Source organism: Littorina saxatilis, linkage group LG16, assembly GCF_037325665.1.
Source record: "Littorina saxatilis isolate snail1 linkage group LG16, US_GU_Lsax_2.0, whole genome shotgun sequence".
Lineage (NCBI taxonomy): Eukaryota > Metazoa > Mollusca > Gastropoda > Littorinimorpha > Littorinidae > Littorina > Littorina saxatilis.
The window spans coordinates 4362135-4375909 of NC_090260.1; the positions used below are offsets into that span (position 1 = coordinate 4362135).

At 43.8% G+C, this 13775-nt stretch overlaps 2 protein-coding genes and 2 long non-coding RNA genes across 6 annotated transcripts in view; 3 read left to right on the forward strand and 1 right to left on the reverse strand.

The window, feature by feature from the left end:
- LOC138950256 (uncharacterized) overlaps window positions 1-13775 on the forward strand; it is a 228632-nt gene that overhangs the window by 183879 nt on the left and 30978 nt on the right. The window lies entirely within an intron of this gene.
- LOC138950249 (uncharacterized) overlaps window positions 1-13775 on the forward strand; it is a 179880-nt gene that overhangs the window by 165500 nt on the left and 605 nt on the right. For both annotated transcript variants that reach the window (XM_070321982.1, XM_070321984.1), the window contains 4 exons: window positions 2334-2993; window positions 10821-11005; window positions 11406-11918; window positions 12621-12988. In XM_070321982.1, the coding sequence (XP_070178083.1) occupies window positions 2334-2993; window positions 10821-11005; window positions 11406-11918; window positions 12621-12988 (1726 nt within the window). The remainder of the gene's footprint in view (window positions 1-2333; window positions 2994-10820; window positions 11006-11405; window positions 11919-12620; window positions 12989-13775) is intronic.
- LOC138950229 (uncharacterized) lies at window positions 3569-7829 on the forward strand. 2 transcript variants are annotated; one of them, XR_011450562.1, is made up of 3 exons: window positions 3569-4260; window positions 4949-5014; window positions 7001-7829. It is a non-coding gene; the product is annotated as an uncharacterized lncRNA (long non-coding RNA). The 2 variants fall into 2 exon arrangements; XR_011450563.1 differs by having other exon boundaries at window positions 3569-4083.
- On the reverse strand, window positions 5608-10767 carry LOC138950228 (uncharacterized). Its single transcript, XR_011450561.1, has 3 exons — window positions 10514-10767; window positions 9458-9658; window positions 5608-7079 (listed from the first exon to the last, which is right to left on the reverse strand). It is a non-coding gene; the product is annotated as an uncharacterized lncRNA (long non-coding RNA).

Genomic DNA, 13775 nt, shown 5'->3' on the forward strand with positions numbered 1-13775 from the left:
GGTAGTGGTTTGAGACGGGGGAGTAAAACACACCTGAGATGATTAGAGGAATGGGGGTAGTGGTGTTAGACGGAAGAATAAAACACAGCTGAGATGATTAGAGGGATGGGGGTAGTGGTGTATGACGGACGAGTAAAACACAGCTGAGATGATTAAAGGAATGGGGGCAGTGGTGTGAGACGGAGGAGTAAAACATAGCTGTGATGATGAGATGGATGGGGGTAGGGGTGTGAGACGGAGGAGTAAAACACAGCTGTAATGATGAGAGGGATGGGGGTAGGGGTGTAAGACGGAGAAGTAAAACACAGCTGTGATGATGACAGGGATGGAGGTAGTGGTGTTAGACGGAGGACTAAAACACAGCTGTTATGATGAGAGTGATTGGGTCGGGCTGTGAGACGGAGAAGAAAAACACAGCTGTGGTGATTAGAGGGATGGGGGTAGTGGTGTGAGACGGAGGAGTAAAACACAGCTGTGATGATGAGAGGGATGGGGTAGGGGTGTTAGACGGAGAAGAAAAACACAGCTGTGATGATGACAGGGATGGGGGTAGTGGTGTGAGACGGAGGAGTAAACCACAGCTGAGATGATGAGAGGGATGGAGGTAGGGGTTTGAGACGGAGGAGTAAAACACAGCTGTGATGATGAGAAGGATGGGGGTAGTGTTGTGTGACGCAGAAGTAAAACACAGCTTTGATGATGAAGGGGATGGGGGTAGTGGTGTAAGACGGAGGAGTAAAACACAGCTGTGATGTTGAGAGGGATGGGGGTAGTGGTGTGAGACGGAGGAGTAAACCACAGCTGTGATGATGAGAAGAATGGGGGTAGTGGTGTGAGACGCAGAAGCAAAACACAGCTTTAATCATGAGATGAATGGGGTAGTGGTGTGAGACGGAGGAGTAACACACAGCTGTGATGATGAGAGGGATGGGGTATAGTCGTGTAAGACCGAGGAGGAAAACACAGCTGTGATGATTAGAGGGATGGGGTAGGGGTGTGAGACGCAGAGGTAAAATACAGCTGTGATGATGAGATGGATGGGGTTAGTGGTGTGAGACGGAGGAGTAAAACACAGCTGTAATGATGAGAGGGATGGGGGTAGTGGTGTGAGATGGAGGAGTAAAACACAGCTGTAATGATGAGAGGTATGGGGGTAGGGGTGTGAGACGGAGGAGTAAAACACAGCTGTAATGATGAGATGGATGGGGGTAGGGGTGTGAGACGGAGGAGTAAAACACAGCTGTGGTGATTGGAGGGATGTGGTAGTGGTGTGAGACGGAGAAGTAAAACACAGCTGTGATGATTAGAGGGATGGGGGTAGGGGTGTGAGACGGAGGAGTAATATACAGCCGTGATGATGAGAGGGATACTGGTAGGGGTGTGAGACGGAGGAGTAAAACACAGCTGTAAAAATGAGAGGGATGGGGGTAGTGGTGTGAGACGGAGGAGTAAAACACAGCTGTAGTGATGAGAGGTATGGGGGTAGGGGTGTGAGACGGAGGAGTAAAACACAGCTGTAATGATGAGATGGATGGGGGTAGGGGTGTGAGACGGAGGAGTAAAACACAGCTGTAAAAATGAGAGGGATGGGGGTAGGGGTGTGAGACGTAGGAGTAAAATACAGCTGTAATGATGAGATGGATGGGGGTAGGGGTGTGAGACGGAGGAGTAAAACACAGCTGTAATGATGAGAGGAATGGGGGTAGGGGTGTGAGACGGAGGAGTAAAACACAGCTGTAATGATGAGATGGATGGGGGTAGGGGTGTGAGACGGAGGAGTAAAACACAGCTGTAATGATTAGAGGGATGGGGGTAGGGGTATGGTGAGAGGCAAAACCGTAGGGGTGTGAATTGGAAGAATATAACAGGAATGTGAGGAAGGGGTGTTAAACGGAGGAGCAAAACACTGATGTGATAGTGAGAGGGATGGGGGTAGGGGTTTGTGCTGAAAGAATAAAACACAGCTGTGATGATGAGAGGGATGGGGTTAGGGTTGTGAGATTGAGAAGAAAAACATAGCTGGGACGATGAGAGGTATGGGGGTAGGGGTGTGAGACGGAGGAGTAATAAACAGCTGTGATGGTGAGAGGGATTAGGGTAGGGGTGTGAGTTGGGTAGGGAGGAGGAAACAGCTGTGATGATGAGAGGGAGGGGTGAGGGCGGGGGTGAAATAACACACAGCTGTAGGAATGGTGTTCCCCAGAGAGCCCTTAGTATTATCAACACTGCTAGCGAACACGTGTGTTGCTCTCGATAATGTTTTGTTATTCAAAAAACCTTGAACAGGTTCAAACATTTGATGAGACAGTACATCGTCAGGTCTTTGATTCCAGAGGGAGTTTCTGAACGCCTGGTTCCCTAACCTGCACAGGGACGTCTATATGATCCCCCCGCACCATGTAGACACGGTGCACGTCACAAAACAACACACCCAGGGAGGTGACTTGATCGACGTGCTGAAAACTCAACAACAAATCGACAGTGATAGCACTAAGCGTACAGAGGTCAGTGACGTCGTACACATAGACAGAGCGCTAAAGAAAGTCCACTGCTGCATGAATAAGATCAAAGACAAAGCAGAGAGTCAGAAAGAAGTTTTAATAATAATGACTCAAGGCAAATGTGGCCTTTACGGCGCTGGTTCCCGAAGCCTCTACACTGGGGCAGCCGCCAGGAGCATGAACAGCGACGAGACAGAACCTTTAGTTCTGCAAGAAGACTTAGTTCTGGAGGAAGACTTTGTTGATCTGCTGGTCATTGATCGTAACCGGGGAGTAATGATGGGGGCAATCATACGTCAGACAGAAGAGGACCCTCATGCAGTTCAAGAAGAATTGCGGAAGGCAGCTGATTACCTGCAGCAAGCTGGAGATGTCGTGAAGCGTTGTGTTCTGGGTGACTTGGACCTACCCCAGCCTGCAATCCACCAGGCCATTCTCCTGCCTCACACGACCAGACGCTGTCTAGTGGAGGCGCTGCAAAACATGGACGATGTAAGTATGCATTAACCCCCCATCCCCTCTACAAACGCACACATACACACACGCACGCACGCCAGCACGCACACACACAACTACACAGCCACACACAAACACACACACACACACATACACACACCCAGACACACACACACACACTCACACACACACACAAACACACACATAAAGAGAGAGAGAGAGAGAGAGAGAGAGAGAGAGAGAGAGAGAGAGAGAGAGAGAGAGAGAGAGAGAGAGAGAGAGAGAGAGAGAGAGAGAGAGGGGGGAAAGAGGGGATAACAATTTCCACATCAACAGATACTGAGTTTCTCTTTTCCACGCGCACTTTGTTTACCTTGCTGACGAGAACAACACTTTCGGAACACTGAGGTAGCTTCGTTGACGTCAATTTGCGGTACATTTGAAAACGACGTCATTTGAGTTTAAGCGAGTCGCTCAAAACGGGCAGACAGCTTTCTATTACATGCGGAAACACTGTGGCGCTTTTGTCCAGAAAAACTCTTCTTTTAGGCCCAGAAGTCAGATGATTCCGTATGTAAGTATAGTTAACTGTCATATTATGCAGCGCGTGTTAAAGATATAGTGTCCGCGCCGCCATTTTGGAGAGTTTTTTGTCGAATTTGGCCGATTTGAAGATTTTGGGGAATCTAGTGTACCTTAATTAAGACGCACCTGGCCCGGTTTGCTCAATAAAGCACCACAAGTATGCTAAATAATTAAATCAAAATGAGTTTTTTGACGTCTGCTCTCCACCATTTGAAGATTAAAATTGGCCGTCATAGACTGGTTTTCGTCGCGAGCGTGCCGTTTTCATGACGACTCAAAACAATGGCGGATGGGATGGCCGCTTTGTGACAACAAGCCCACACGTTTCAGTAAGAAATCGACTCAAGGTGGTTCAGAAAGCAGCAGACTGACTGGGAACGACACAGAATCACGGGAAAGTCATGCTCGACGCACAAAATGCAAAGTTATCAACACGCGGCAATCAGTGGGAAAGTTGGATTGAACTGCATGAGTGTTACCGTCGTGTGGCGGTGTGCGCTGACTATCCACGACGCAGAGCTCTCTCCTGCTGCCGGGATTTGTAAGTAAAGCAAGTGTTGTGTAGACTTTGGACAGACCTAGACAAATGTTGCTGCCGTTTTTGTCTGTGTGTCTGCTGGTGTGTTGAGCGAATGAAGCATCCATCAAGCGAGTGCACGAACGTGTAGTGTGCAGGGTCGATTGAGTCCAGTTTTGGTTTGAACACGGACACGCCACGGTGTGTGTGTCACTGTGTGTGTGTCTGTGCACTGCACAGGAGCTTGTATCAAAGTGCCGGTCGATCATTATTTACTCCTTCATCCCTTCAGTCTTCTTACAACTACATACTACGCATTCGCTAGCCTAGTAAGGGCGTACATGCAGGAGTAAATAATGATCAACTGGCAGTTGGGTACAAGCTCCTGTGGTGCACTGTCTAGAGGAGACTGAGACTGACACTGTGACAGACAGACAGAGTAGGTAATCCCCCTAAAAATTGTTTTGAGATGGAAAAAGTAAGGTCAGTCAGCACAGTCTTTGGATGTAGTGCAACAGAAAATGTTATTTATAACTGACATTTTATATTGTCAGCGGTATGAGTTTTTCTGTGCCTAAAGTTTTTAATGTTGTGATTTTGCAGGAAAAACTATGATTGAAGCTTATTGTAAGGCTTTGTGAAAGGGTAACTTTTTAACGAAGATCACATTCTTCCTCGGACGGCGTTCATTGAAGCAAACACTAAATGCGGCAGAATCTCATTCATCCTTTCTTTTTTAACTGCCGTTTTTAAGTGTCACTGTGCATGTTGAAAGCTTCATGTTCAGAACTGATGTTGCTGTAGAACTATGTAATTGGCCAGCCTTTGGTTTACACTTAGTGGTTTATATATTGCTATAATTACTAAAACTATTTTTTTTTATTTTCAGGGGAAAAGCACCCGGACATCAAACATTCGGCAATAATGGTTTAAAATATTTCGGACAAAGCTCAAGGTGAGTTTAAATGTTCATAATTCTGATGTAAGTCAAGCTTATCTTTTATCTTGAGTAACTATCTCTGTCATGTCTCTCTCAGGCACAGAAAAGTTGCCATGAACCGATTCCTTGAGTGTGGCCAATTGTTCCCCATGTAGGTTCACTTGAGCTGCAGGCAATTTTGTTGAGTGATTAAAAGTTATGGATTCTTTAAAAAGGTGTACGTTTGAGGATAAGACACTGTCAAAGTTTTGAAACAGTATTTTTCTTCTTCATGGTTATAAAAAAAACTGCAGCACCTGTGTTCAATTTCTGAAGATGCATTATTACTACAGTGGCACCCCCCTTTTACGACCTCAAACAATCTGAGAAAATCGAGTCTAAAAAAAGAACAAGTCTTAAAATGGGGGTAATTTTACAGAGGTTATGAACAGAAAATGTGAGAAAACAAGGACTTGAAAAGAAGGGAGTTTTAAATTGAGGGGTCATAGAAGGGAGGTTCCACTGCATTAATCATGCCATGGAAATCATGATCAGTTTACAGATAAATACAATAACAATTAAAAGCAATTTGCAGCCCAGTGTCTTATTATTTGATCATATTCTGTCTATTTTTATCATTGCATCTTTGCTACAGAAATTCATGGTTACATCTTGACCAAAAGTCAATTATTATCAATAAACCAAACAACATGCGCACACAAAAACATACTCAATTGTCAAGAACAGTGTCTATTTTATTCCATGTAGATCTCAAATCCACAGGCACACATCCTCGCTGCACAGTTCAAAGGTGCTACACATGAAACTATTCTTGGAATTCGAGCACTTTTCAACACCTGTATATATTTGTTTTGCACAAGTTTTACTAGACCTGTGAATTCAACGCATTAATCAATACACTTTCAGGACTCTTCCCCAGACTTTATTGCTCATGTCAGCTGTTTCCATGCACAAATAGTCACCCTGTATGTATCTTTCGCTTGATATGCAAGAGTCTAATCAGAAAGAAAAAACACTAAAAACCAAACACAAAAATTCATTCATTCACACATCCTAAAAAACACGAAATGAATAGTCATTCTGTCAGTCTTTGATACTGATCCAAGACATTGATGTGACGAAGAAAGGGGTAAGTTTATTTTAGAAAGCTAAAATCTTTCAGAGGGAAATGGTGTTATCAAACACTGGTCGTTTCACATGCTCCCTGGAAATCACTGAAAGCAGACCTCTTCAACTTCAGAAGACCCTCCCTCGTCTTCTTTTTGAGGGGCTATCTAGAGATACTCCAGTGCCGAGAGTATTAAATAAATAAATATATAGCTGTCTGTCAGCGTTCTCTAGAATGAAAATGTCTCTACAAGGTGCAGAACTGTGCACATAATAAAAAAAACACCACACACACAACATATGTTCAAACACTGATCCAAATGTTGGGGGTGGGCGTTTACTAGGTACTAACGGCGCTTACAAGGTAGATTACAGTACACATATTAAAAAAGCAAAAAACAATATACATTATTTGTATTTTTGACCAAATTATGACATTTTACACAGATTGAGACAGTCAGTGTTCCTCAAGGTGAACAAGGACTGTCAAGGTGTGTGTAAAATGTCATATTTTGGTCAAAAATACAAATAACATTTATGTATCGATTGGTTCTGGTTAGAATTCCTTTTAATTGTTTTTTTAATGAACAAACATGCACTATTTTGTAGTCTCAGCTGGCCGTCTAATATGGAATGTGACAGAGCATGTGTAAACCAACCCACACAGAAACGCACTTTGTTTAACACCACAATGTACTCCAATGCAGGCAACAAGGAAGAAAGTCAGTGTACTGGCCAGTTGGATCTATAATGTCATTCCTATGACCCATACACAGCAACTGCACATATGGCAACTCTTACACCTTCACCCGAATAGCCAATATCTTTCCTCAATATAACTCTGAATGATGCGTATCGTTTGGCTTTATTGATCTTTCCCTCTTCTTCTTCCAGGACCAGGGCATCTTCAATTTCTTCTTTGTGTGTGGGCCAGTAGGAGCCTGCTGTCATCAAGCACCAGTGCCTTGAAGTCCTGGAGCATAAACAGAAAATCACCCATCAGTGAAGACACTTAATTCAAACTTTGAAAAGGGTTGAAAAAATTAACCAAATGCAAGAAAAAGTGTGAAAATAAAGAGTTACAAAAGAGTGTTTGTAATCTATTCATGTACGTAATGGATTGCAAGTGTGAGTAAAAGGTGGTGGTGGGTGGGAGAGGGGGGATGGGATATACCTGTGGGCATTGGCTTTCCAGATTTTTAGCATTCTGACACACTTAGCATTCTGAAAATGTGACGTGTTCTAGTGCTCCTGACGAGCAAAAGTGTCAGTTACACATCTTTAGCTACTTGGAATGAATGCCCAGTTTACCATTGCACAGTGAAACCCTAACTTTGCCCTCCCCCCCCCCCCCTTTTAAAAAAACACAACAACATTTGTCTTAAAACTAAAAGACACTACTTTCTCAGATTCCTGTTTATAACCTCTATTCTAAGACATTCTGCTTTTCTTTGATTGAGTTTGCTGTATATACAGTATATCTTAAAAGGGCTCCACTGTATCTCTAAATTTTTTCTCTACAAGAGATATTGTAGCAGCATCTGTCAAGTGCTCAACCGCAAAAAGGTCAATTTGATATAATTATTCAATACTGATGTTACAAGCTAAGCAGAACTGCTGTTTGACATGTGGTTGGAAAATGTGCTTCAGGGATTGTCTTGTTTAAAAAAAAAATTGAACAGGAAGGCAGACATCTATTTGAACTGCAAAGCAGACATATGTACAATTCAAAAACCTACACATCATTATTATGACTTCCTACATAACAGCATGATCATGGAATCTGTTAGCCAATGTGTCAGATCATAACGATCATTATGGAGGCAGAAATGATCACCTCAATCTGTAAAATATCCTTCTTTACAAACGGCATACAGGTGTAGCTAAAACAGAATTCATATTACAGTGGAACCCCCTTTTACGATATCCCAAAATCTGATAAAATCAGGTATTAACAAGAAGAGCAAACGCTCGATCGAGTCACTTTCGCAGTTCTGAATATTATATGAGGCATCAGATGGACAGGAAGAAATTGCTATTCACAACACAATGAGTCACGTTCACATAAAATTTGAGCCCGGTCACTTTTATAGTTTCCGAGAAAAGCCCAACGTTAAGTTGTGTGTTGCCGAACAGAAAAGGCTAGTTATCTCCCTTGTTTTTCTGATAACGTTCGTAAAAGGCTACAGATGTAAATACTTTGATGTAAAGAATAATCCTACAAAGTTTCAATCACATCCGATGAACTTTGTCAAAGATATAAAATGTCTAATTTTTCCTTTGACGCTGACCTGTGACCTTGAAAAAGGTCAAAGGTCAACGAAACCATCGTTAAAGTGTAGAGGTCATTGGAGGTCACGACTAAACAAAATATGAGCCCGATCGCTTTGATAGTTTCCGAGAAAAGTCCAACGTTAAGGTGGTGTCTACGGACGGCCGGCCGGATGGCCGGCCGGACAGACTAACACTGACCGATTACATAGAGTCACATTTTCTCAAGTGACTCAAAAAGCAGAAAGTCTTAAAATGAAGGTGAATTTTCATAGGTTATGACCAGAAAATCTGAAAAGCAAGGTCTAAATATAGGGGAGATCTTGAATTGTAAAGGTTTTTAAAAGGGGGGGGTTCACGGTACAGCACCCTAATTGTGAGGACTGTTCATTTATTTCCCTTTATGAGACACTAAAAGGTTGTGGGTACTGAAATATAACTGCACAAAATATCTTGACAAAATCTGGATGCTGAAGCTGAATTTTCATTCTTTTTCAATATTTTTTTAAACCAGGAAATACACACATTCCCTAGAATGAAAAAAAAAACTTGACTAAATATAAAAAGCACTGGTAATGTAATTTGTGACTGAGACCTAAAAACCTCACCGTTAGTCATTATTTAGTATACCCTGTAACAAAGTCTTCGACCTCACAAATCTTGCAGAATAAAAAGGTACTTACTCGAATGATTGAGTTTGGGGGAGGCGTGGGGGTTGAGGGGGGGAAGCAGTGAGAGAAAGTACAAGTTATAACTATAGTCCTGATTCACCTTCAAATTGTTTTTTGGGCCACCCAGACCACTAATTTACACCCCCACTTACACACAATTTTACTTTTTTTCTGCACACATTACATTCCTAAAACACACACACACCCACACATAACAAATACACAACACGCACTGATTTTCTTGACATTGTTCAGTTGGATGAATGTAATTTCTTCATTTTCTGTGATAGCACTCTATTGGAATTCACAAAATTACCCTTGGCTCTAACATCATAAGTCTTTTTCTTTTAACTCCTGCACACAAAGAAAGTATCTATTAATATTATAAGTATAACTAGTCCTCACTTACCTTCAAATTGTTATTCGGATCAGCCTTCCCCTTGCCCAGCAAACCAATTTCAGTTTGAGAAGACTTGGACCAGTCCTTGCCTCTGCATTAGCTCACACCTCTGCTAATTCCTCTCCCTATCCTGCCTCGATGTGCACTTTTCTCTTGAAGTTGAACGAGCAGCCTGGCCGCTTGTTGTTTTGAATGTAAAACTTCCATAGCCTGAAAATAAAGACAAATGCTTGACAAGAATACACTATATATTAATCAATCTCCCTTACAGTTAATGAGTTATTTGTAGCAAACTTCAATCATAATCAGGAAAAGCTCACTTGAGTTTTGACAGCTGGCACACAACGTTCACGCACACAACAGTGTAGTTTGTACACTTTTTTTCACGTGTATACAAAAATACAATTTATATATATATGTGATTATATCACAAGCATAATACACACACACACACACATACAATCACACTCATGCACACAGTGACACACACACACAGTCACATTCATGCACACAGTCACAGTGACACACACACAGTGATACAAGTCTCACACACACACACACACACACACACACACACACACACACACACACACAACAAATGCACAAGACACTGATATCCTCGACATTGTTCAGAGGGATAAGTATAATTTCTTCTCTTTTGGGTTACTATTATGAGAAAAGACATAATTTTCAGAGCTCTCTATTTGTCTGAAACATGAATGCGCTTTGCTTCGAACTCTCGCACGTTTACTGTTCCCTGTGTTCGATCAGTGACATGAATGGAATTTGAAACAAATGCATAAGCTTATAGGTAAAAGCGCAACTTTAGAGACATATATTTGAAATGATCACCAACAGGCAACAAAGTCTCTGAATGAGTACTGCTCCTAAACAAAGTACGACGACGAGTATGATCTTCGTCAGGGCGAATCATTTTGAGTGCTACAGGGCTTTTTGACTCGCATCGATCGATTCATTTGTAGTCCTGCTGAGAGCAACTTGTACACTGATACTGACTTGTCCTATTGAAAGCTTTATTTCCTGTCAGACAACGTTAACACTTACCTTTTCACTTTCAGACTACAATGATCGCAGGAAGACGCCATTGTTGACACATTTGACAAGGGAAATCACCCAACCATTACAAGAGTGCTCTTTCCTTGGATTCTGTTACGACAATTAATTAGCTATCAAAACTGTTGAATTTGCAAAGTTAAGTTATTCCTCATGGATGGTAGCATTATTTGTAACGTAGAATCTTACGGTGATGCTTTGAAAGCGATCTGAAGGCCTTTTCCGGCGGATACTATCCCTTTAACTCGTTCTTTGTTATATCCTCCATTTATTTGCAGTCCGTGTGTGTTGACCTCAGTTGCAGAAGTTGGAGCAGTGTCTGGGCGTGAAGGCAGGGCAAAGGGTCGACAAGTGGTGTCTCTGTCATGATGATATGACAGACGACACCAGACGAGACGCCTGGTGGAACACCTGCTGGGAGGGAGAAAAGGCAGGGGACCCCGCAATGAAGGGAGGTTCCACGTATGAAAAGCTTGTGGCAAGGTAGAGTCATTTTATCGGTAAAGTAACCACACACAGAGAAACACAAACGCATGAATACACAGGTGCATACATTATTAGTGAGTCTGTCTGTTTGTCTGTCTGTCTGTCTGTCTCTGCCTGTCTGTCTGTATGTCTGTTTGTCTCTCTGTCTCTGTCTCTGTCTCTCTCTCTGTTTCTCTCTCAGTCTCACTCTCTCTCTCTCTTGTATATTTATGTATGCCGTGACGTTTTGTGTGCTAGCATGTCTTTTTTGGGCCTCTTTATGTGTTTTTCTTTCTCTATTTCGTTGTGTGTGTGTGTGTGTGTGTGTGTGTGTGTGTATGTGTGTGTGTGTGTGTGTGTGTGTGTGTGTGTGTGTGTGTTCACAAGCTTACATAAAGTGTGATATTTATCAATGCAGGTTCGCCGTACCACTGGCAACGGTACAGGTGTACCTTAGCCGCAAGCCGCGACTACAGCTGTGGACCCAGGGCCATTTTGTTCAGGCTGTCGGGGAAGAACATGGCAGACCTATGTCTTGCCTTGCTCTTTTCCCGGAACAGTTTGAAGTCCTGGAGCACACGCCAAACAACGACGACGACGACATTAGGGTCTTCAGGGGCGCGCCCGGGGTAGGGAAATCGATCATTTTAATTCTAAGGGGTTCCTACTGGATGAGGAAGTATCGCCGCACCGTCTTTGTTCTTCAGACGAGTGACGATGGTTTAGCTGCCGCCTACCTGGTTAGACATCAGTTGAGCAAAACAGTCGGACAGGGCGCCGGCAGCGTGCAGCTCGTCAACATGGCGGGGGTACGGGACGGGGGTCGATGGACAAAGGGAGGCGAGGAGAAAGTGCAGGCCTGGATGGAGGAGCTGTGTCAACACGCACAGACTGAGGGGCGCGTGCACATCCTGGCCGATGAGGCCAACGGGTAAGAATGACGCCGTACACTGAATCTAACACTGCCTCCTGTCACTCTTGCGTTGGTCGGTGTGGTCGTGTTCGGTAGAAGATAATCTGATCATTCCGAAAACGTGTTTTTTCACCTTCCTTATATGCTAACTGTCAATAAATGATATAGAGTTTGTGCATAAATAATGGTTCTTAATTATTCCCGTGTAATCAATACGTTACGACAGTTTATTGGATATAGAATGTGCAGTCAACGACTGTCACTGTGTCGGGTACTGATCAGTGATGTCAACAATCTTTTCCATCAGGCGCCACCCTTTGTTTGTCTGCCATGCTGAACAGATCGCTAAATATTTTGCCTGGAGTCTGATGACAGGTAAATCACATTTACCTTACTCTGTTTATGTCGTATGAGTTTTTACGTCACTCCGTTTACGTCTTATGCACTATTACGTCATTTCATATCTGTGTCTCTGCACTTTTGGTTTTATTTGGTTTCATGGAGAACACACGCCAGAGAATGGAGAGATACAGGCAGCACGATTTACCGTGTGACTTCCTTCTGCAGGGTTACTTCATCAAATCAGTATTTGGAATTTACAGGTGAACACACTGACACACCTGTCTGTTCTGTTACAGTGACGTCATGGCAGAGATCTACAGGGCGTTAAAACAACGGGGTATTGTATACACACTGACACACCTGTCTGTTCTGTTACAGTGACGTCATCACAGTGATCTACAAGGCGTTGAAACAACGGCACATAACGGTCAGCCTGTGGGCGGCCGGCGTGTTGCTTGAACTACCTGCCGACATGGAGCGTTATGTGCACCACCTGACGCAGCCCCTGAGGTCTCCACCCAGTGTGGTGAGAGAGGTGGAGCAGGCTGATGCTCTGAAGGATGGAACGGTCCCGGCATACACCGCGCCGCCTGTCGCCCCGCCCTCTGACGGGCCTCCCGTGATGAGAGTTGATCATCTCAACAGCTGGCAGGGGGGTGACACACAGGGACATGAGGGTGGCGATCCATGGCGGTGTGAGAGATGCGGGCAGCTGGTGGCCGACTTACTCACCACGCTGCGTGTCGGTCAGTACACCTCTGTCTGTCTGTCTGTCTGTTTGTCTGTCTGTCTGTCTGAATGTCTCTCTGTCTCACTGTCTGTCTCCATGTATGTCTCTCTGTCTGTCCCTCTGTCTGTCTGTCTGTCTCTGTCTGTCTGTCAGTCATTCTCTCTGTCTGTCTGTCTGTCTCTGTCTGTCTGTCTGTCTGTCTGTCTGCCTGCCTGTCTGTCTGTCTGTCTGCCTTCATATCTGTCTCTGTCTCTCTGTCTGTCTGTCTGTCTGCCTGCCTGTCTGTCTGCCTGTCTGTCTTCATATTTGTCTACGTATCTTCTGTCTGTCTGTCTGTCTCTGCCTCTCTGTCTGTCTGTCTGTCTTCATATTTGTCTACGTATCTGTCTCTCAGAAAACAAGACGTGTGATTCAGGTGATTGTGCAACATTTTGATGACGTCATTTTATTGATACAATGAGCGAAATGAATGAAGATAATTACGTCATATTTCTGTGACCTCATTAAGAAATAACGTCACCAGTCTGCCAGAGTGAGGTGTTTGACACTGAATAAAACATTTTTTGTGTGTGTACAATTTGCAGGTGGTTGTCGCGCTGCTGGTGTAGATGTCGTCCCTGTTCACGGGTCGCTGACACCGGTGATGGCGTGGGAGTCAGACATGGGTCGTCGTTGATGTTTGTTTTGTGGTTGTTGCTGCTGCTGCTGGTGTCGTCGTCGTTGTTGCTGCTGCTGCTGGTGGTGAAGTTGTCGTTGATGTTGTTGCCAGAGATGTCATCGTTGTCGTCGTCGTTGTTGTTGCT